The 22,876-nt window shown below is 37.3% G+C and overlaps 1 protein-coding gene across 1 annotated transcript in view; it reads left to right on the forward strand.

Annotated features, from left to right (window-relative positions):
- The window catches only part of LOC111862022 (protein phosphatase 1A), a 51,320-nt gene extending 36,023 nt beyond the window's left edge, over positions 1-15,297 (forward strand). Inside the window, exon 7 of the mRNA XM_023847103.1 lies at positions 13,970-15,297. Coding sequence (XP_023702871.1) covers positions 13,970-13,981 — 12 coding nt within the window. The 3' untranslated portion in view covers positions 13,982-15,297. The remainder of the gene's footprint in view (positions 1-13,969) is intronic.
- Positions 15,298-22,876: the final 7,579 nt, after the last annotated feature.

The raw sequence follows: 22,876 nt of genomic DNA on the forward strand, positions 1-22,876 counted from the left end.
ATGCATAGGCAGCTGCACGTTCCTGCACTGACAGATGTTCCACTACATACTAGAATTTAATTTCAGTTTATACTTGTGAAGAGTGTAAAAAAAAAATGTATATATCATATATTTACTCCTGTGAGAATAACGTAACCCAGGTGGAATAAGGTGTAGAAAGTGAACACCAATTCCAAAGAAAAAATACCAGCCCCTCCTTTTTATCATTGAGGAGGACCACCGAAGAAGGGGATAAAAAAGGTCTAGACACTAGACAAAAATATGGCCATTGGTCCCAGCGGGGCCCGATGCCTGGAGTGACTGTGCTGGCTGATTGCCAGCAGTAAGCTGCTTTGTTCTGCTCAGGTGTAATGAACCCGTGTGGAGGCAGGGTCGAATACCTCCACCGTGAACCTGCGAGTCGTAGGAGGCGACAAAAAGGGAAGTCTCAAATATTAGACAGTAAAATATGGTCGCGAGTCCAAGGGACTCAGACCCGAGAAAGACTGCACTGGCAAGAGCCAGCAGCACATGCAAAAGACAGACCCGTCCTCTCGTCAGAGAGGGCACCCCACAAAAACAAGACTGTAACTGTCAAACAGTAATAAATATCTGGTTGTAAGCCCCAGATGGGGCTTGACACCAAGGCTTACTGGCTGACTGACTGTCAGTCGCAGTGTGACTTTGACTTTGATCTATTATGAAGAGTGGTATGGGTGTTGCAAGCAGTAGTTTTGTTGGCACTGTATTATTAGTCTTCAATTCTTGAAACTGAAGTACATATGTATATACTCTGCAGCTATAATAAATATTTATGGAACAGTTCAACAGGTAGTTGTCTCTTCATACATCGACATCCCACAGTAAGGTTACAGAAAACCATAAGATAAATCAAATCAATATGAATAAAAATATCTAAGACAGTGTTATTTTTTAAGCTAAAATTAAGAATGAAATTTACATCTTTAAAGTGACACCACATGTTTTTTGCTGTACAAATACTTAACTCTTGGTGGAACCTTAGATAAGCATAGACAGAATTCATTTTCTACTGAAATGAGATGATTTCTCTCTTTACTTTTGATGCTTGTTAAACAAGAAATAGCAGCAGTATGTATATTGTTTTCATATGAATGGCAGGATACCCTTCTTTCTCAGAAATCCAGAACTTTTCTAGGGATAGGTCAAGAAATCTGATCTTGAGTGTATGATCAGACTTCAGCTCACAATGTTCTCTTCTCTGAAAGTTAAGTTCTTAGGCTGAACAGATGATTCAGAGTAAGGGCTCCTCACCCAGTCATGAACTAATGTTGAAGGGGATGGAAAATATTTATTTTTGTTTCCCAGTTCTTCCAGGGTGGTTTTCAGTATGACTCGAGACTTGCTAATATCTTTCTTCACTGGAAAAATTTCAAGGTTTCCTTTCACAACATAATTTTTCCAAAGATTCCTTTTGAACACGAGAATCTTGTCACTTGAAGTCAAAACGTTTTGTCCGGGTCCTTCCAGAGACTTGATCAACTTGTTCATATGATGAAAAATCTCTGCTAAGTAGGCTAGTTTCTCCAGCCATATCCATCTTCAAAGCACTTTGCAAATCTGGCCTGCTGTTTTTAAGACAGCAAAACCTCTAATGGAGCCAACCATTGATGCAGGACTATCAGAACAGATGCCCACACAGTTCTCCCAAGACAGATTTTTTGTTTCTAGATACAAGACAGACATTAAATATATCATGCCATTTGCTTGTTTTGGGGAGCTCTTTCAACAGAAAAAGTTTTCTTGAATTTCTCCATCATTTACAAATCCTTCAATTGCTACACCATAACTTTTATTTGTGAAATCTGTTGACTGATCAACTTAAATAGAAAAACTATTATTCATCAGTTTATCACACGAAACATCTTCATCATGTGACATGTCATCAGTATGTCTGTTTATCATACTGTTTGAGTGTGGAACATTTTCAGTTTCGTGTACTGCATCTTGTCTTGGCATTTTACACACTGTAATTTTACATGCTGGCATTATTAGGTTCTCACCAACTGTGTGACTTTTCCTTTTCTGGGCAGTAAGTTCTGCTACTAAATAACTTGCTTCTTGATCCTTTTCACTGACTGACTTCACTAACAAAAGTATTACTCTTTGTTTTGAGATTCCAATAGCCGCTTAAAATAATCAGCAGTCATGTGGCTGTGATTTGTAGTTATGTGTCTTTTCAATTTTGCTGGAGCCACTGCTGCATTTGTAAGTCGTTTGCCTCAGATGAGGCACAAAAGAATAGGACAACTTGAATCACCAGTCCATGTATAACCCATGGATAAGAAGCTTTCATTGTAAAGGTGCACCTTTTTTGTGTCTGTTGTTGCACTAGTGCAGTGAAATTTATCAGATCTTGTGATCCTTCATCACTAACCTCATCAGAATTGTCTTTATGCCTAGGACTGAAGTCCCCCTCTTTTGTTTCATGCCTTCTCTTCAGAAATCTCATTGGACCATCAGTCATTTCTGTAAAACACAAGGGTTAATAAAATATGAAGAGAATGGCATAATACATAGGAAAATTGCAAAAAAAAAATGAATGCTTCTGATCTACAAAATCCACCAAATGCCTCACTCATGCCTGTCTACATTTGTTCCACCCTCCAATACAAGTTACCACAAAAGAATGAAAATGACTACAGTGAACTATTTATTTCAATTTTGGCACACTTGTTTACAGTTAATTTAAACATTGTTATTATGATATTAAGATTTTTGAAATGATCAAATAAGTTGTATAATACTGAATGACCGTAGAAAATTTTAATGATTAAAAATGTAAAAAGCCAATATTATTTTTTATGTAGGTTGTAAACTGCAAATATGGGAAATGGATAGCTTTAGCGATCATTAGTATAAACACACACAAATGTGAACATGAAAACATGATGATGTGTGTGTGTGTGTGTATTTCTTGCCATGATCTCTCGCAGAACCGTAGAGTTCTTGGGAACCCCAGTTGAGAATTGTTGCATTAGACCATTCACTTTGCCCCAGCATATGTGAGTAGAGAAAAATACAGTGATGTTTTATTAGATTGCAGGTGGAATTGTAATTTGATGTGAATATTGTGTAAGGCTCTTTATAAAGCTTGCAACTGCATGACTTGCATACTTTTGTACTGAAGCATTTTAAAATATATTTCAGTACAACACATTCCCTAATAACAAATTGATACTCAATCTGTAAGGCCTATGGTGTAAAAACAGATCTTTACATTTTCTATAAAAGTAAAAAATGTAAATCTGTTACTGAATACATAAAGTAAGAAATTTTACGCATATGTTGCAACAATGCTGCACACTTTCATACATGAAATTCAACATTTTTTATTCATATATATTAAAATGTTGCGGCAGTCATCCCTTGTCTCCTCCCATTCTGAATCTTTCTTTGCAGGTAAGAGAATGCTGTATAAAGTTGAATTGATTCATACATCCATATACTTCCATGTAATAGCAACCTCCTTTCTTGGTAATAAAATTGTTTTATTTTGTACAAAGCCTGGTGTTTCACTTTCACTTGGTTGTTACATTATATCTACAGGATGGGGCAGAAATACCGAATGGTTTTGAAATGAAATAAGTATTGAACTTAAAGGTGAAATTTATTAACAGTTGTGTAGATACATACATTGGCAGTTCAATGGAAAATTGACTGTGATCGTCAGCACCAGTCAGTGACATTTTGCAGGTGACCTCCATCACCATCTCTCCACTTCTGCATTCGAGGTGGCAGAGGGGTCATTACATATTGCAGAAAATCATTAGGGATGACTTCAGTATACTGCCAAATATTGGTTGGACATGTCTTGTACACCTTGGCCTTCAGGTAGTCTCACAGAAAAAAATCTACTACCAAAGATCAGGGGAGCAAGGAGGCCAGTTAATGTCTCCATAGCCAGAAGTGAGTCACTGTGGAAACATTCAGCACAAAACTGTCATGCTTATTTGTGCAACATGAGCAGTGGCCTCAGCTTATTGAAACTATACCGGTAGTGATGGTGAAGCAGCTCACTAGCCAGGATAATTTTGCATCATGACACCACTCAGTGTTGAAGGTCACAGCACAATCCACATCCTCAAAGAAGTGAGGTTCAGCAATGCTAGAAGATATCCCATACCACAATGTCATGCTAAGCTATGGAGAGGATGCTGATGATGCTCATGGAGGTTGTGTGAAGCCCAGTGTTGAAAACATTTGTTTACATAACATGAGAAATGGAAGTGAGCCTCATCTAACATGAATAGTGCATTCATCATCATCATCATCAGTAATCTGTCAAGATGACAGGTCCACAGTCTCTTCCAAAACAATTCCTCCATTTAATGCGATCTAGAGCTTTCTCCTTCAAATGACATTATCCTCTTCTGTCCCCTAGGGCATCCAGCATCTTCTTACATCTTCTTGTCACTTCTATCCGCCCCTCTATCTTTCCTTCGATAACTTCTTTTAGAAGGCAGTTTCTGCGTAAAACATGACCAATCCAATTAGCCTTCCGTTTTCTTATTTCGTGTAGGATATTCCTCTGCTCACTGACTCTAATTAACACTTCTTCATTTCTCACATAATCGGTCCAACTGATCTTCTCCATCCTTCTCCAACACCACATTTCGAAACTTTCTAGATGGTGCATTCACTATTCCAAATTTTTTTTTTTTGAACCAAGTCCAGGAATTTACTGAAATGCTGTATCCCTTTCAGTTTGAATTTTGAATGGATGGGTAATATCACTCATAGTGTGACATTTTGCAAACACCCCTCATGTTTGTGCCAAGCCCCAAGGCATGTCAGCAAGATGACTGATCTGAACTTCATGAAATTATATTCATTATCTCATTCACATTCTCAGGCATATGGACAGAATGAGGATGTCCTTGAATCCAACACCAGTCCTTCTTCATGCCATTTTGATACCCACAACAAGAGATTATTGTGAGCAGTGCAACATGCTTGTGAAACTGTTGTTGGAAACCATACTGTGTTGCCATAGTCAAGCTTGCTCTGATTAACAACTCCACAGCCACATTTTGCTTTTGCACCAGCCAGTTCTCCTTGTTCACTCAGTTCCATTGAGCACTGTACTGATAAAGTGCCAAGTGGCAGCAAGCAGAGTTATTGCATCACCTCATTTGCTAGCATACTGAAGCCATCCCTGATGACTTGCTGCAATATAAATTGACCTATCTGCCATCTTGAAGGCAGCAATGCACAGATGGTGATGGAGGTCATGCTCAGAATATCATTTTCAGATGGGGGCAATGTGTCAAGGGCTGGTGAGACTAAGCTCCACTTAAATTTTGGAGACCAAAAAGAAAGGAGACTCGATTTTCAAAAAGCCGTTCGTTCATTACATTTATCATTTACATAAAGGAAGAAGGTAGTTCAATGGACAGATTACTGTTTGAAATGTACTCCTCAAATATATAGCTTAATTTAACATGTCTCATAATGAAAACCAAGAAAATACTGGAATTTCTGGTCCATTGATTGTGGTTAGCTCTTTATGCGCAGTCTGATATTTATAAACAAGAAGTTATGGAAATAACTAATTGCCTACTTCCTTTCACTACATGTCGAGTATTTGATATGATATGGACTGCATAGAAAACACCACGTCCAATAGTTCTTTTGTTGCATGCATATTTTTTTGCCATGGGAATGTGTTTAGCAAGTCATTGCCTAATAGCTTGGTGGGGCGGGGGGGATGCAGACACACAAACAGCAAGGTAAACGTATGAGCCTGCTTTTATTTTTTCGAAAGAAGAGACCTTGTGAAACACTATCCTGTGCTTTCAAAGGATAAATTAGAGAGTGAATTATCAGTACATTATAGAAATGACACATTTGCCAGAGTAAAATCTGTCTTTGCTGTTTGGAATTTAGTGCAAGAACACCCTTTCAGAAGAGCAGAAACTAATGGAAATAGTACTAACAACACTATTCTCAACCTTGGAGTCATCAGAACATTATTTTAATACTCTAGATAAAGACCTACCTTAGGAACTCCATGTGACAAGAACATCTTAATGTTCTGTCTGGTCTGAGTATTCACAAAGATGTAATTCCAGACACTCCAAGATTCAACCAGAAAGTAATCACGTTGTTGGCATCACAGAAAAATTGATGAGGGCAGTTTGTTTATAAATAAAGTAACTTGGAATGAATTTATTGTTTCAGATAAGTTTCGTGAATTGCCTTGAAGCACGCAGTTTAATGGTAATACTGCTTTAAACACTGATTTATTGAAAGGAAATTTAATTTGTAAAATTCCCCTTAAATAATGATAATGTATGGAACAAAACTCAACACAAGATACACACAACCAAGAAAGTGGCACACCCAATGGGGCACAGAGTGGCTGCAATACAAAAGGCAGGAAGAACAGACATCCTATAACATCAAAATTATTAATAATGATGTACTTAAAGAGTACTATTGACAAAGTGCACAGTTCAGTGAATTCCTTAAAAGTGTGTTGCCTGAAGATCCCATTTGTGTGTCCAAAACATGTAGCGCATAAACACAAACGTATATATAGCTTTATGACATTTTAAACATTTTAATGAACATTTTAGTGAATTAAATGTTGATTTGTGTCATCTAAATCTATGTTGATATTGTGGCATTGTAGACAGACGCATACAAATGATACGTGAATGCAACAGGATGCTGAAATAGGATATTACTGGCATTGCAGGTGGTAATTAAACATCTAGAAATGTTTGTGGATGTCAGTTGTAATTTGCATAAAATATGGAAATAGTTTTTATGCTTTTAGGAGTTTAAAACTAATTTATATAAAATTGTATTTTAAGTAAACTTGTCAGATGTTAGTTGGTGGAACATCACATTGTGTTCAGTAATGAGATGCTGTAATGCAAGAAAGTGTTGTATTAGTAGAACAGTAAGTCATGTGCAGGTTTTTTAACCTTAACCTAGTGTTCATATGTTTTGTGTTGGAATTTTTTAAAAAAATGTTGCTACATGATTTGTGCTATTTCCAAAAACTGTGGTTGAGTCTGTTAAGAGTGCTATGCATTCTCTTACATTTAGAATACTCTTTTTACTTAAATGTACAAATCTATCACTCTTTTTGTGTTACTTTCTATTTCCCACTATCAGTACTTATATGTGGAGTACCTGTTGTTTATTGGTGACATTATTTTTGTCTAAATGTGAAGGAAATAATTTATTGTGCACCTTGAATATTTATATTAACATAAAAAGTACAGTGGAACCCCAATTTTAATTTTCCTTCATTTAACATTCACTTTCAGTAATCCCAAGTCAGTGGTCTCAATGTTAAGTTACCCCCATTTAAGAATTTTTCCAGTTTAGTGTTCAAATCCACTGCTTCCAAAATAAAACATTAAATTAGGATTTTACTATATATTAGGTGGTGATTTAAGCAATACAGTTCAATAGTAAAAATACAGTGGCTGTTGTGTATACTTCTTAGTTGCCAGATTCCCAAACCTAACATGTAGCTTGTCTGTTAAGCAGGAAAAATATATTAGAAATAAATAACCCTCTTTGTGTTACAGATGAATGTATACTGTATGTGTTCATTATAAATTGACAAAGATAAAAGAAAGATAAGTTGTGATAAGAGTAGGTGGTCATTTATAAGAAGTAACCACGGCAAAAAAGAAATGATACAGAAAAGGTTAAATATGATTCCTGCTATTCTGGAACACATTTTGAAGTAAAGTAATGTAAAGTTGTCCTTGTGCTTAATTAGTTAAGCAACATGTCATGAAGATATGGGGGAGTGGGAGTATAGCTTCAACATTCTTGACCTCACTAGATGGGAGGAAGTAGTCAGCTTCACACCATGGCTTCTTTACTTCTGGTAGCTGTTGTACAAGGGGCTAGGTGGGCTCCAGAGCTGGTATGTATGCTGTGAAGAAGAGAGAAATCTCTTGTCCCTGTTGGGAATTGAATCTTGGCCATCATGTCCATAGCCTGTTGCTATACCAACTGAGCTGTCCTGGCACCACAGTGTTTCTTAGAATATGTAAATATTTGCTTCATGTGGATACCGTACAGTTGATACCAGTAAATGAGTTTAGTTGAGCATCAATAAATAATCTTACTGACAGTATGAATAAAAGGTATTGGCATGTCAAGACTTTAAAATGTGTTCAGAATAACTCTTTCACACACTATATATCCAGTTGTGAATTTTTAGCTAAAGAGGGGGGATAGTTCAGTCAGTACAGCAACAGGCTATGGGCTGGATGGCCAAGTTTCAATTCCCAGCAGGGGAGAGAGATTTTTCTCTACTCCACAGCATCCAGACTGGCTCTGAGGCCCACCTAGCCTACTGTCCAATGTTACTGGGGGCTCTTTACCTAGGGGTAGAGTGGTCAGGACATGAAACTGATCACTTATCCCCATCTAGTGCTAGGGTCAAGAAGAGTGGAGCTGTACCTTCACTCCCCCATATGTCTCAATGATATAATTCTTCATTAATTAAGCATAGGGACAACTTTACCTTTACCTTACAGTTTTAGTTTCTTCTTTCTTTCCAAAATTATTTTTTTATCACTATCACTGTATTTATCCTACTAATATTACAGAATCTCCAAAATGTTCTTCTTTGTTTGGTATTGCTTACACAAGCTGAGGATACAATGTAGAGAAGCATAGTAACCTAGGCTAGGTAGTTTGAAGCTCTACTTTTGCTTTAGATTATAACTTTGTCATAGAAGTTTGTGTTACGTACTATTAAAAGCAATCTGAAATCTGTCGAGAAATTTTACATCAAAGTATTGGTTACATATATTTGTATTGTTGTCATTCTGTGTTTCTCTTCTGTTGCTTTGTAAAATTGTTTGTTTTTTGTTAGCACTAACTCTGTTAAAACAGGAAATGTCCTAGAGCCTGTAAATTTTAACTTCCTGTGACCACAAGTACAGTCATACTATCAACTTTTATATATCTGTCAACACAGCAATCAGATTAACAACTCACTTCCACATTTGTGTTAACTGAGTTTATCTAACTTATGGTACATCTGTGCAATATGTTTCAACTCTCACAGAGCCATTATTAGGCAGTAAGTAAAGTAAAGTAAAGTAAAGTAAAATAAAGTAAAGTAAAGGTATCCCTGTAACAGGCTGTGGAGGCCCATAGTGTTGAGAGATGTTGAGGTTCCCACATTTTCTAGACCATCAGCTCATAGATGGCAGCAAGGTTGTCAGCCCTACACACCGGCCAACCTTTACCCCCAAGAATATTCCAAGAATATTCCTGGTACTCATTTCTTTAGAGGCTGAATCGACCCCAGGGCCATAGTGCAGCTGGAAGGATTAGGTCAATTGAAAAAATCCAATGACCTCATTGGGACTTGAACCCGCGACCTTCCAGCTTGTAGCCTAGTGCCTCAACCAACTACACTACTACATACCCCCCATCATCAGGCAGTACAATATATAAAGTCATAAAATATTGAATGGTAACTATTATGGATTCATATTACGAATGTCATGTATTTATAAAGTAATTTATAGAATAATTTGTACCATTTTATGCACAGACTGATTCTCCTCCTACATGAAGTGTTTGATCATGTTAAAATAACTTATAGGTGTCTTTCTACAGTTGGTATATACAATTATGTTGGATTAAGTTTTTGATGTAGTGTAAATATCGTTTTAGATTGTTGAAAAGTGCACGAAAAACTTAATCTAACATAGGAAAACTCCTATAAGTTATTTTAACAACTCTTTATATAGGAGCAGAATTATTCTGTGCATAAAATGGTACAAATTATTCTATAAATTAATATATGAATACATGACATTTGTAATATGAATCCATAATAGTTACCATTCAGTATTTCATGACTATATATATTGTACTGCCTGATGATGGCTCCTTGAAAGTCAAAACATGTTGCATAGCTGTACCATAAGTTTTTTTAACTTATTTAACTCAGTTGAAGCAAATGTGGAAGTGAGTTATTTGTTTGAATGCTGTGTTGACAGATATATAAAAATATATTGATAAACAAAACCGGATGCATTCCCTGAAGATATTATGAACTGTATTGTTTATGATTATGTTAAAAAGCAGTGGTTCTAATAGCATTTCTTGTTTTTATTGGGGTTTGAAAGTATAAAATATATCCTTTCGTAGAGTGTGCCTCCAGTCACATCACTTTCTAGTCTGTATCTGTAGTTTAATTATTTTCAAGATAACTATTCAAATTGAAGTATTAAATAATATATCAAAATTCTTGCCACTTTCCAAGTACATTTTTAGGATCCCATTTCCCATCGAAAAGTGTCTATTTTTTGTCAGCATGCATTTTTCCCAAATAGCCCCCTTGTCATGCCATGTGGTTATTCTAAAATGTAATTAAGAATCCCGTATATTACATTTGTTGTTAGAACAGCAATTCTCAGTTTTTGTGCTCCAGAATCCTTCTATGAAAGTAGTTTAATTTTAAGCTGTGAGGCAAATTTAAATATGCAAGGCAGCATTTTATTTAGAGGTGTCTGTATGCAATATTACCATCTAAATGGAATTCCCTTCATTATACAGAATAGTGAATATATGTATTGGATTTGCCTTAATTTACTACAATTTTTAGCATATATAGATGCATCTGGCTATATTATTACTGTTTTTAAATTTATGCTCTGTACAGGATCTTATGTAATGCAATATTGCAGTGACGATCTGTCAGTTTTAATACAGTGATATTAATTCTTGATGTAAAATTGTCTCTTACCCATTGCCCATTCAGTTGTTGTGGTAGTGGGTTGTTTAATAACTCTTTTAGTGCTCAGTTCAAATCCTTTTCATAAATTTTTGCAGAAGCTTTTGTTCCCCTAAAGATGTGGGAAGATGCAAATGGGTTATTAATGTTCCATTTGTTTTAGTTGGAAATTATTTTACTTGCTAATTCTGGCATCAGTCTTCAGTTGCCAATGTAAATTCTGCCCAGGACCTGTAAATTTATCAGTTTTTAGCGTTTCATCACACTTCCTATACCCTCCTGCAGGAAGAAAGTAGAATGTTGGTTGGCTGGTTTATAGTATAGGATGTTCCATTCAAACCTCCCACATTTTATCAGATCTTGGAACAGAAAGTATGAATGGTAGGAAAATGAAACTACAGGAAATACAAGAACTCAAAAAATTTTATTTGACACACTAAATAAACCTCTACATTTGCACCATTGGTAGCACAAACAATATCCAATCTGTATTCAGTTTCTTGTCACATTCTTTCCAACATGTCCATTGGTACAGTAGCAATCGTTTCACGGATGCAGCCTCGTAAATCTGGGAGGTCATTCACTGGAGGCACGAACACGGGGTCCTTCACATAACCCCAGAGGAAGAAATCGAGCGGAGTGAGGTCCGGTGAACATGGTGGCCACCGAATTGGTCTGCCGCGTCCAATCCAGCAATCTTGGAAGGTGGCATTGAGGGACCTCTGAACATCCAGACCCCAATGTGGGGGGCCTCCATCTTGTTGGAAGATTATGTTAGGCTGCAGATCGGCTACCTGGGGATACAGGAACTGTTCTAACATGTCAAGGTACACGCGGCCAGATACTGTAGCTTCACCGAAGAAAAACGGCAATAAAGTTTTTTGAGTTTTTCTTTCATCTAGTGTTAATTATAATCCATAATTTATCCCAATTTGTTTGCAGTGATTAATTAAAATGTGGGAGGTTTGAACGGAACACACTGTATCTTGTTATGATCTGTTTGACCTCTCTGTCTTCTGCTTACCTATGCAGAGATATAAAACGCATTTCTGAGGTTGGGCCACTGTTATAGGTGTTAGATGCAGTGAAATTTTATTGAGCTTCGTTTAGAAGGCTCATTACTGTAGGAATACACAGAATTATTTTTAAATCAGTTGTTACAGTATTACAGAAAGAGTAAGATATTTGTAGTCAGATATCTGTTGCCACATGACAACTACTTCCTTCTCATTTCTTACCACTTCACAAATTATATATATCTCTCCAAGTGTAGAGTGGTACTGTAGCCTCTGAAATGTGAATTAGCATATATATTGAATTTCTGTAGATTGTGTCTTCATATTATGGCAGCATGTCCTCTCATTGCTAAAAAACTCCGGTCTGAAGAATTTTCTTATAAAGACTTTTTAAAGTGTTCAAGGAATACAATTCGGTGTAGTTCCCCAGTGTCTGTAATTGTGTGAAGTAATTTGTTGGTGTGCCTGTTGTGATCCTGGGATCACTCACTTCTAGAATGCATTCCATATCTGAAATGGTTTTAGTGTATATAATATCACAGTTCCAACTGTTGTTATATGTCAGTTGTACATCCACAGTCTTAACTACAGGATGCGTCAAAATATTCAGTACTGAAACTTGCGCATCTCGAACGCGCATGTGCATTTGTCGACGGGGCATAGCTCCAGCCGCATGTGTTCCCAGTAGTGAAAAGGAAGTTGTGTTGTGCAGTTGTTGGAAATGGGTCTCTCAACGGAGGAAAAAGTATTCATAGTTGAGTATTATTTCTGCTCATATGGAAGTGGTCGCCATACAACTCGCTTCCTTGATTTTGAGCCGCCAGATGTTATCATCCAGAAACCGCTACATAGTACATGTGTGACTATATGGTGTGCCATCTCAGCATATGGTATATTAGGCCCCTACTTCATTGAGGATGAGGAAGGCAATGCTCTTACCATCACCCAAGAATGCTACAGGGACATGGTGATCAGATCATTTGAGAAGGTTTGTCATGCAAGGGGCCTTAACATGACTAGACAGTGGTATCATTTCAGTACTGGAACTTTTGACGCATACTGTATATGCACAGCATCTAAGTATTCTATTTACCACATTAAGCACACTAGTCACAATAGTAATGTAGCAGCAAGACTAGTAAATTCAGAACCAGTGTTTAAAGTACAGTACACCAACCGTTTTTTCTAGCTATTTCGAGTCATATCTGACCAAACCCCTATTTGCATGAAGGTATATGAATTTTATAACTGATTGAATATAAAGTGGCAACATTTTTTAAAATATGCATTAGACATTATAAAATGTTATCAGTCACACTGGACAGAGTTGATAACCTTTTATAATATTGCTAATGTGATGGACCAGGATGAACAAATCAATTGCATTATCATTTTTTGTGATAATAATGGGATTAAAACTTCTGGAATCATAGCATCTATGACTCCATGGCGGATGGTTCAGAAGACTGTACTTCCCAACATTGTTTTACATCTTTATTGAAATGGCTTTTATACTCATAAATCTTATGTTGCAGATGTGTTAATAGAGAAAGTTGTAGGATAAAGAAGTTTTCTGATTCATAGAACTGCTTAACCACATGTACCAGACTATTTGTTAGAAACTAATATAGGTAACAGTTATTTGTATAGACAGATGGGTTGTAGTTATATTTCAGGTCTATTCTGTTGTCATAATTTAACTGCTCCAAGAAATACAAGTGACAATAAATAGTAATGCAATTATATTCTCTGTTCAGTCTTTAATTTATTTGTATTTATTGGTAGATACTAAAAATTATAAAATAAGGTCATATTAGAGTTACCATTATATGCAGTTTACATATGTTATATGTATTTTTTTAATTGCATGGTGTAGGTGTAGCATTGTACAATAATTTTGCAGTAAAGTCAAGCTGTGTGGTTGTTGATAAGAAATACATTAAAGGGCATGGAATATAATGATATACCAGAAAGTGAAGACTATAAATGGCTTTATACTTTTGGTAGCAAGGAAATTCACCATGCAATATAAGAACCAGACAGTTCTTTTAAATATCTTTGAAGCAGTGTATGCATTTACATTAACATTCATTGTTGTATAAATTCCATACGTTAAAGTTTAACTTTGAAATTTGTCTGCCCATGTGATTTTAAGTATGACACACTTTATCAGAAAGTAAATATTATCTTATATTTGCAGGATTCTTCATAGAGTGCAGGTTTATTGTGGCCAAAGAGAGGACTTGATGATGCTGCAATATCAGCATGTATGTTGCTGGATGAATAGAGTGGCCCACATCTGGCATCCAAGAGTTAAACGTTGGATTTTGACCCCTGTAATTTTTCAATGAAGGGAAAATTTGACACCGTAAGGATTTAAATACAGTATACTTTGTCAGTACCTTAATAGAATAAGTTGTTATGGGTCTCTGGACAAAATATATTTGCAGTTGTGAATTGGTTTCTGTATTGCAAACTTTGGTACACAAATTAATAGACAACACATTTTCTTTGTTGATATTCACTTACTGAATAACTTGAAATTAAACTTATCAAAGGAAGATAAATAAGAAATCTGGATGTTTAAGCAATTCAAAACCTATCTGTATGGGAGTGTCTGAAATAGTTCTGTATTTTAATGTTACGGTACATAAGTGTTACAGATTGGTACAGTGGGTCATTCTTATTTCATAATGCTGTTTGTGAAGTGGTAAGTTTTGTTCATCAAGTATAAAATGCCCATACATTGGTGTGATGGCATATACATTCTAGATTTGGTGTTTGTAAAGTTGAGAGCATTTCTTGAGTTAGTTGTTTGGAAGTTGTCATGTTTTTTACCCCAGAGAGGATAAAGATGATTAATGCATTCTTAAATTGATCATATATGAAAAGACTTGGTACTGTATAGTAGGATTGCTGTTGTGGTTACCACTGAGATACTTAATACTTTAATACTCATACTGGTGCACAGCACAGCTTGGGAAGTTCTGCTTTTCAAAATGTCATTTCTTTGAAATATTTATGAATTATGTATTTATCTTTTCATGTTACAATATTTAAATATTATTATTCCCTGACTCACCTTAAAAACGCCAAAATTCTGTAATACAACCCACTTGATAATGGAAATTGTTTAGAAATTTCAGTGTAGAAGATTGATTTAAATTAAGTACCATAAAATGAAGTGACACGAGCACACAAATTATTTACACTCTTGATTTAGACTGTATTTCCTTCGGCAAGTGCAATTTCAGTATCATTATGTTTAAAGGAATTCAAGCAATATAAAATTTACATCAGCATGACATAAATTTAAAATTAGCATTGTGGTGATGAACATTATTATGTATTTATTACATTGTGGCATTCTTAATATTAGAGGAATACATTTTGTGAATATGTTTTTGGGAAGTGTTGACCATAAAACATTAAATTGAGAAAGTGTAAGTTTGCTCTCTGTGTAAGCTGTAAATTATTTAGGATAATTTTAAAATATTTTAATATTGATAAATTAAAAAATAATGACAGCATGATGCCTTTTATTAAAACCCAAACTACACTTTGCTTAAAGATTTTTGATATGTACTTAGTGTGTTTAAACTTGTTTAAAGTGTTAATGTTACGAGTATGTCTGTGAGTGTGTTTGCATTGTGCACTGTCTTTCTGTTCCTTCCAGTAACCTTTGAAGCAGTTATCAGTTTTCATTAAAGCTGGTATGACTGTTATGACATTGGATGCCATCTTCAACTTCATACATGTAATTCCCAACCATCAGTATTACCAATATGTTGACTATGTGAATATATGAAGTGTGAGCAAAATTAGCCCCTTCAGTGTAGAGCCAGGACATATGATATAGTAATATATTTTAGAAATAACATGCAATTCACATTAAGGTCATATCTGTGTTGAGCTGCACAAAATCTGTAACTCTTTTGTTTTGGCAGTGATGAACAACTGTAACTGATGGGTGAAAGTCTGATATAGTGTGGTGGATGTACAGATTCTCATACAACGTATTTCTGATGCACTCGCAATGAAAGAGTTGCAAAAATATGCCTGTTAACTTTACTGTTCATTTGTAACAACTCAAAAACTGCTGGACAGGTTTTCATGAAATTAGATACTGGAGAATTTCACTAAAATTTGTTAAACCATTCTTATTTTGGTTGAGATTGGACAGTTCTGCACACATCTTGAGCATGAATTTAAATATTTGCCAGACCAACAGTATTTCAAACAGAAGTTGTAGAAGAAACTGAAACTTACATTTTATATCGTTTGATCTCATACCCCCAGAAGCACTGGATGTTATCAGGACATTTCACTCACAGCTTTTAGCGCATGAAACTTTTCACCTAAACGTATTTCACTTGGAAATTTTGACCCACAGTTATTAACCCAGGAGACATTTCACCAAAAGTGCTACATTCTTTCAGGTACCTGTTTTCTTGGACTTGCATCACTTTTTGATTTTGGTATGGCCCACCTTCTGCCTTAAATCTCCATGGGGGTTTTGACATAGTGTTGGTAATTAAAGGTTCAGTTCAGTATTGAGGGGGTGGGTTTCCCCATGCACTGCAACCAGTATTGATCTATTGTGCGTCCCCCTTTTAATTTCTACCGTCTCCATACCCTACCGGTACTGGTGCTTACTATCAGCCCCTTTCTGCCAGTGAGGTTCCAACCTTCTACTGGCAGTGGTATCTAATAGTTAGTCTCTTTCTGTCAGAGAGGTCCCGCCTCCTCTGGCAGTGGTACCTAACACTTCCCCCATCTACTGGAGGCATTGGAAACTCTTGTGGGTGGGAAACTTTTGGCCAAATTTTGCTCAGAGGTCTCCTAGAGACATGAGGTTCTTTTACGTGCCGTAAATCTACGACACGGGACCCACGGCTTAAAGTCCCTCCCGGAGGACTTGTTCCATGAATTTTTCCGCCCTTAAAAATTGCACGACCTCTGCCGGGTTTGAACCCGCGTACCTTGAGTCATGAGGTGGAAACAGTGTGCTATGTGGGATGTCCCCACAAAGCATTCATGCATATTCATTGGAGAACAAATCAACATTCAAGGGTATACAAAGTTTAAACTGCATTCTCCAGAATCCTTAAGCACCAAACTATGTGTTAAACATTCAAAATGAAAGTAGGGCTTTGTCGCATCTAGGAATTTGGGCATAACACTGGACTAGAAATCTTGGGAGGGTTCCTTGTCAAATGTGGAATTTATTAACTCCTGAGTTTATTCAAGAGACACAAGAAAGAACCCTTCAAGGTTTTCAGCTTGCCAGATTTTTGTCATCTTTATATTTTAATTAATAGGTCACTAAAACTTTCCTGTGGGTGAAAAACAAGTGACACCCTCATGGTCAGGTTTCTGCATTCATGTTTCCTTCAGATAATTTTCTAATCTGACAACATCCATATTTCCTTAAGAGTTGGAGTGTTTCACCAAGCTTTGAACTTGGACTCATAGAAAAATAAAAATTAGCCCAATGTGCCCATAAAGAAGGTTCTAGGGTAGGCTGGGATGAAGCTAGGAGTTTGAAAATTGAAAGTAACAGAAGGGACAGGAAATACAAAGAATCAGCCCATATGGCATGTTTAACCAATCTGATTAACAAACCCAGTTTGGATATTTCTCCCATATTGATTCCCCTTGTCAGTAGTGAGGATGTAAACTTACAGGGAAGGTCAGTATTATCTGACATATTCTTCATGAGTGTAAATGATTTTCATTCTGGAGTTCAATTTTTGTTCCACAGGTAGTACTGGTGCTAGATATATATTTTAAAATATGAAAATCTTCAAATTGTTCCTATGCATTGGTGTTTATGGATTTGGTTTGTTTTGTTGCCCTTTTCTATATCAGTTTCAGGTCTGTATATGCATTATGACAAGTTTTATTATACACTTTCCTGTTATGTCCCATAGACAAATCCTGATCTCAAGTATAAAGGTAAAGCTATCCCTGTAACATGCTGTGGAGGTTCATAGAGTTGTGAGACATCAAGGTTCCCACATTTTCTAGACAATAGGCTCACAGATGATGGTGAGGCCAGCCTTATGGCAGGCTGCCCTTTACCCCAGGAAGATACCTGGTACTCATTTTTGTTAGAGGCTGAGTTGACCCCAGGGCCTTAATGCGGCTAGAAGGCTTAGGTCAATTGAAAAATCCAGTGACATCGGGAATGGAACCTGCAACCTTCTAACTTGTTGTGTAGTGCCTCAAATAACTACGCTGTTGTGTGCCCCAATCTTAGGTATAGGCAAGAATATAGCTGTAGTTATACTGACATGGTAGGTCAGAGCCATGAGACAGTGAAATGTGGTCATGAGTCCCATGGGAGTTGGAATGAGGAATGATTATGCTGATGAGGACCAGCAGCAATTTACCCGACCAACATAAGTTGTCCAGTGATTGAAGTTAGCTCTTTCTAATGGAGCCAACAGAGCACGCATCTCCCACCTCTTCAACATAGGATAAAAAACAGACCCAGTTTCTGAAATGTTATGTTCTTTAGAATACTGGAAAGTGAACGAGTCCAAAAACCCAGTAGTCCTGAGTGTCACATGCTATCTTCAAAACTGCTTGGGTAGGCCTTGTTTGATTACATGCATTTAGTAATGGAATGCTTTATTAAGCTTTTATTTTATTTTTCATATATGTAATGAACCTTGGTTCCATAAAATGCTGGGAAATTCTTCAGTAGCTGCAGAAGTGGCGGCTCTTCCAGAAGGGCTCAGCTCCGTGAGTAAGTAAGTATATATAATATCGATAACAAATCAAAACCTGATTCAGGAGGAAATTAAGAGGAGATTGAACTCGTGTAATGCTTGCTTCCATTCAGTCCAGAACCTCTTGTCTTCTTGTCTGCTGTATTCTCGTCTGCTATTCAAAAACGAAAACTATAATTTTGCCAGTGGTTCTGTATGGCTGTGGAACTTGGTCTCTGACATTAAGGGAAGAACGTAGACTCGGGGTGCTGTGGTGAATATTTGGACCAAAGAGAGATAAAGTAACAGGAGGTTGGAGAAGACTGCATAATGAGCTTCATAATTTGTACTCTTCTTCAAGTATGATTAGAATGATCAAGTCAAGGAGACTGTGGTTGGTAGGTAATGTAGCACAAATGGGGAGAAGAGGAATACATATAGGATATTGGTGGGAAAGCCAGAATGAAAGAGACCACTAGGAAGACCAAGACGTAGGTGGGTGGACAATATTAAAATGGATCTTTGAGAGATAGGATGGGATGGTATAGATTGGATTGGTCTGGCTCAGGATAGGGACAAGTGGTGGGCTCTTGTAAACACGGTAATGCACCATCGGGTTCCATAAAATGCCAGGAAGTTCTTGAGTAGCTGTACAATTGGTTGCTTCTCATGTATGTGTGTAAGGGGTGAGCCATAAAATCCAGCCCTTACACTGCAACCTTCAATGATCTATTGTGCTTCCCCTTTGGATTAATCCTACACTTTGAATGAAATGTAGCACTTTATTTATGGGGGCATCATGAAAGTCACTTGATTCCATGAAGAACTGACCCAGGTGACGAAATCTTAAGTAAGCTATGGCCTCACAATCACATAGGATAAGCTCCATGAGTAAGTAAGTATATTTAATATATATGAAAAGGGTTGTGATCATGAAAAAAAGAATGATCTTGAGATTTTCAGTGGATATACAAACTTCAGCACCTCTGTTTATGAAAGAGTGGTTTATAGAATGCCACATGCGGGGGGGGGGTTGCCAGGGAGACACTCCAGACCGCCTCTGTGGTCTTGTGGTCACAGGTCCGGGTTCGATTCCAGGCGCTGTCAGATTTTCTGAGAAGTAGTGGGGCTGGAATGGGGTCCACTCAGCCTCGTGGGGATAATTGAGGAGCTATTTCAAGAAAATAGCGGCTCCGGTCTAGAAAACCGAGATTAACGGCCGTGGGGATTTATTGCGCTGACCACGTGACACCCTCTAACCGCAAAAGTTGGCACTAACTTCGCCGACAAGCGGCGGTCGCTCGGTCGGTATAGTTCGCTTGCGGACTACAAGCCACGGAGTTGTTTGTATCAGACCAATTATGAAGTTAGAACGAGCAATTAAAAAAGAAACGAAGTATGCGTACACACAGTAATATAATAATAATAATATCATTGAGACAGGCATAATTGAAGCAGATGCCGGTGGAAGCATGAAAAATGGGGAGGGGGGTCTCACCTCAAGGACATCTGGTTTGAATCCTGCGCGGAGGGAAAATGGTTCACCGCTCTGTTTCTCTGTTGTATCATATTTAGCGATATTATCAGTAACTCAGGCAATTTAATGTCGAGTGTTAGGATCATTAGTGAACAAGGAACTGGAAATGACGTGGAAGGAATTGGTAGTAGCTTAGTTTGATGTAATATCCTGGAATTGTCCCAGTGGGGTTGAGTGAAAAACATGAAAAAGAATGTTCCCTTGCAGCTACGCGGCCGCGCAGCGGTTATCGCACTCCCCCCCACGATTCCGTTTCCGCACACTTTTATCTGTCTAATACATAGGTCGTAGGATATGTAGAGATGGCAGCAGCACTGCACGGTGGTGTCATGGCGGACATGTTGCCCACCAATAACATGGGAGTCTCACGGGGCTGCCCAGTACCTCCTGCCCTATCCTGTTAAATGAATTCTTCAGAGGAGCGGTTTGCACAGGCCAATAAGTTGTAGTTGCTTTTGTTAGCTAAGTTTGTAGCAAAAATTTCTATCTCCTTTTCTATCCTAGTTCCACTCATGTGCGTGTTGTATCACATTTTTAGTTTCATATTTTCCTGTTAACTCGCTCCGAATTAGTTTGGCCTCAAGTGTTTAATTAACTGCGTGATGGACAATTATAGCGCTTGTTTGTGCCTTGCACATCGCTCAATTGAGCATGTGCAAGATTTTTTGTGCTCGGCACTATGGGCCCGTTGGTGCTGTGCTTATAACATCGCTCAATTGAGCATGTGCAAGATTTTTTGTGCTCGGCACTATGGGCCCGTTGGTGCTGTGCTTATAACATCGCTCAATTGAGCATGTGCAAGATTTTTTGTGCTCGGCACTATGGGCCCGTTGGTGCTGTGCTTATACTATTACCACTGTTGATATGTATACAATTATTAAATAAACGTCTGCAAACGATTAAACATGTAGGATACGGTAGTAAGCTTGAGCTGGCCGGACCATATTAAAATGACCGCTCATGGCAGGGCGCTTAAACAGTTTTAAGTATTGTGCTTAAAAATGCTGTGCTAACACAATTCTTATGATAAATGGAATTAACTTTGTTTGTATTTGCAAAGAACATAGTGACGCATATTACAATGAAAGATTTGACAAATTTTATACAAAAAGTTATACTCTATTTTTAATTTTGATGCGTACTGAAAAATTGGTGTCCCAGTTTTTCACAGAGTTATTCTGCATTATAAATTTGTTATATAAATAAATATATTATCGCTAGAAACAGCAATGAAAATATTCCATGCAAAAATTTGTCCCATACTACTATATGGCATAGAGATAACCTGGGAAAAACTATCCAAACAAAACCTGCGGAAAATAGAACAAGTGAAGGCAAGATACCTTAAACTAGCGCTAGGGCTTCCTAAGAACACATAATCCAGACTAACATACGAACTCTGCAAGGAAAATTTCCTACTAGAAGAACTCAGATATCAACTGCCAAGCACAAAAAACTCAGAGGAAGTTATCAAAGAAAGAAAACAAAAAAGAGGGGAAATATGGGAAGAGTTCTACAGCACTGATGCAATGACTGACGGAACCTGGACAGGACCCAACAGAAAATTACGACACACACTTACTAGGTTGGCAACACACGGATTCCACCACAAGATATGCAAGAACGAACGTTTCCACGAAGCAAATGACGCGTGTGTGTGTAAACACTGTGATAAAAAGTGCAGTAGATACCACATTACCATATGCAAAAACTTAACCACATCAATAACCGAATACAGTCGCGAATAGAAAACAATTACTCTATGCACATTGTGCGCATTCCCTTATTAGATATATAAATGTGTTTCTATTTATAACACCTGTCAAATTTTAGCAGTCCCTGGTGCCATAAAACAGATGGAAGCAATAAAATCATTTGGTTCTCTGCTGGAAAACCTTACATCTTTGTTTTACACTCTTCAGATCTTCGAATCTTTTGACTAAATGACTGAAAAATGAAAGCATGGCTATTCAAGAAATAGCTAGAGGGGTCCCTTCTTCAGTGCTAAGACCTTCTGTTATAGCTGCAAATGCTTTATTGCCCTTTCTACGGGCCTGAACAGACAGCTTGCATCGCGGCTGAGATTCAGAATGCGGTCTGTTTTCTGTGCGTGCTTAGTGAAATCGAATACTGTAGTTTTATTTCAGCCTATATATACATCAAGCAGATAACAACAAAAAAGGTATGTACATCGAATTTTACTATATATACTATATACTACTATATATACACATTTATCTGCAGAATCTCCAATAAAAGTACAGGCTCGTGGATGAGTTTGGGCGTAACTCATACGTATACTCTTTTTGTTGTTGTTCACTTAGGTATCATTTTAATTCCTCGATTAGGGTTTCACTCAAGTCGGTTTGGTAATTACTACATTTGAAAATAAATATTTAGGACCGTGCATGCGCTTCTACTAGCGGCGTGTGCGCGCGATTCCCTTACTCGTCACTGGCCCGAACGAGTCACTTCGGGCGTTTAAGATTAAAGGCCAAACAGTGAAGCTTACTTCAAGACTAAGATCTGGTCATGAGCGTCTGAATGGACTCTAAATTAAGAGAAAGTGACTGGCAAACCGTCAGTCGTAAAATGATTTTGAAACGAGGCAAGATGTAAAGAGGAATTTTGTACAAACGAAGCCGTAGGATACCGTATTTACGCATGTATAGGCCGCGTGCGTGTATAGGCCGCAGCACAATTTTCAGACAGAAATTATAGAAAAAATAATTTTCTTGGAATATTATTTCAGGAGTAGAAATTATTCCAAAATTTGGCAACGTTTAACATTCCTAAGTTCGCAACTAGCGAAAATAATTCGAATATAAGCCGCACCCCAGTTTTCCTCTTGAAT

The sequence above is a fragment of the Cryptotermes secundus genome, unplaced genomic scaffold (assembly GCF_002891405.2).
Source record: "Cryptotermes secundus unplaced genomic scaffold, Csec_1.0 scaffold559, whole genome shotgun sequence".
Lineage (NCBI taxonomy): Eukaryota > Metazoa > Arthropoda > Insecta > Blattodea > Kalotermitidae > Cryptotermes > Cryptotermes secundus.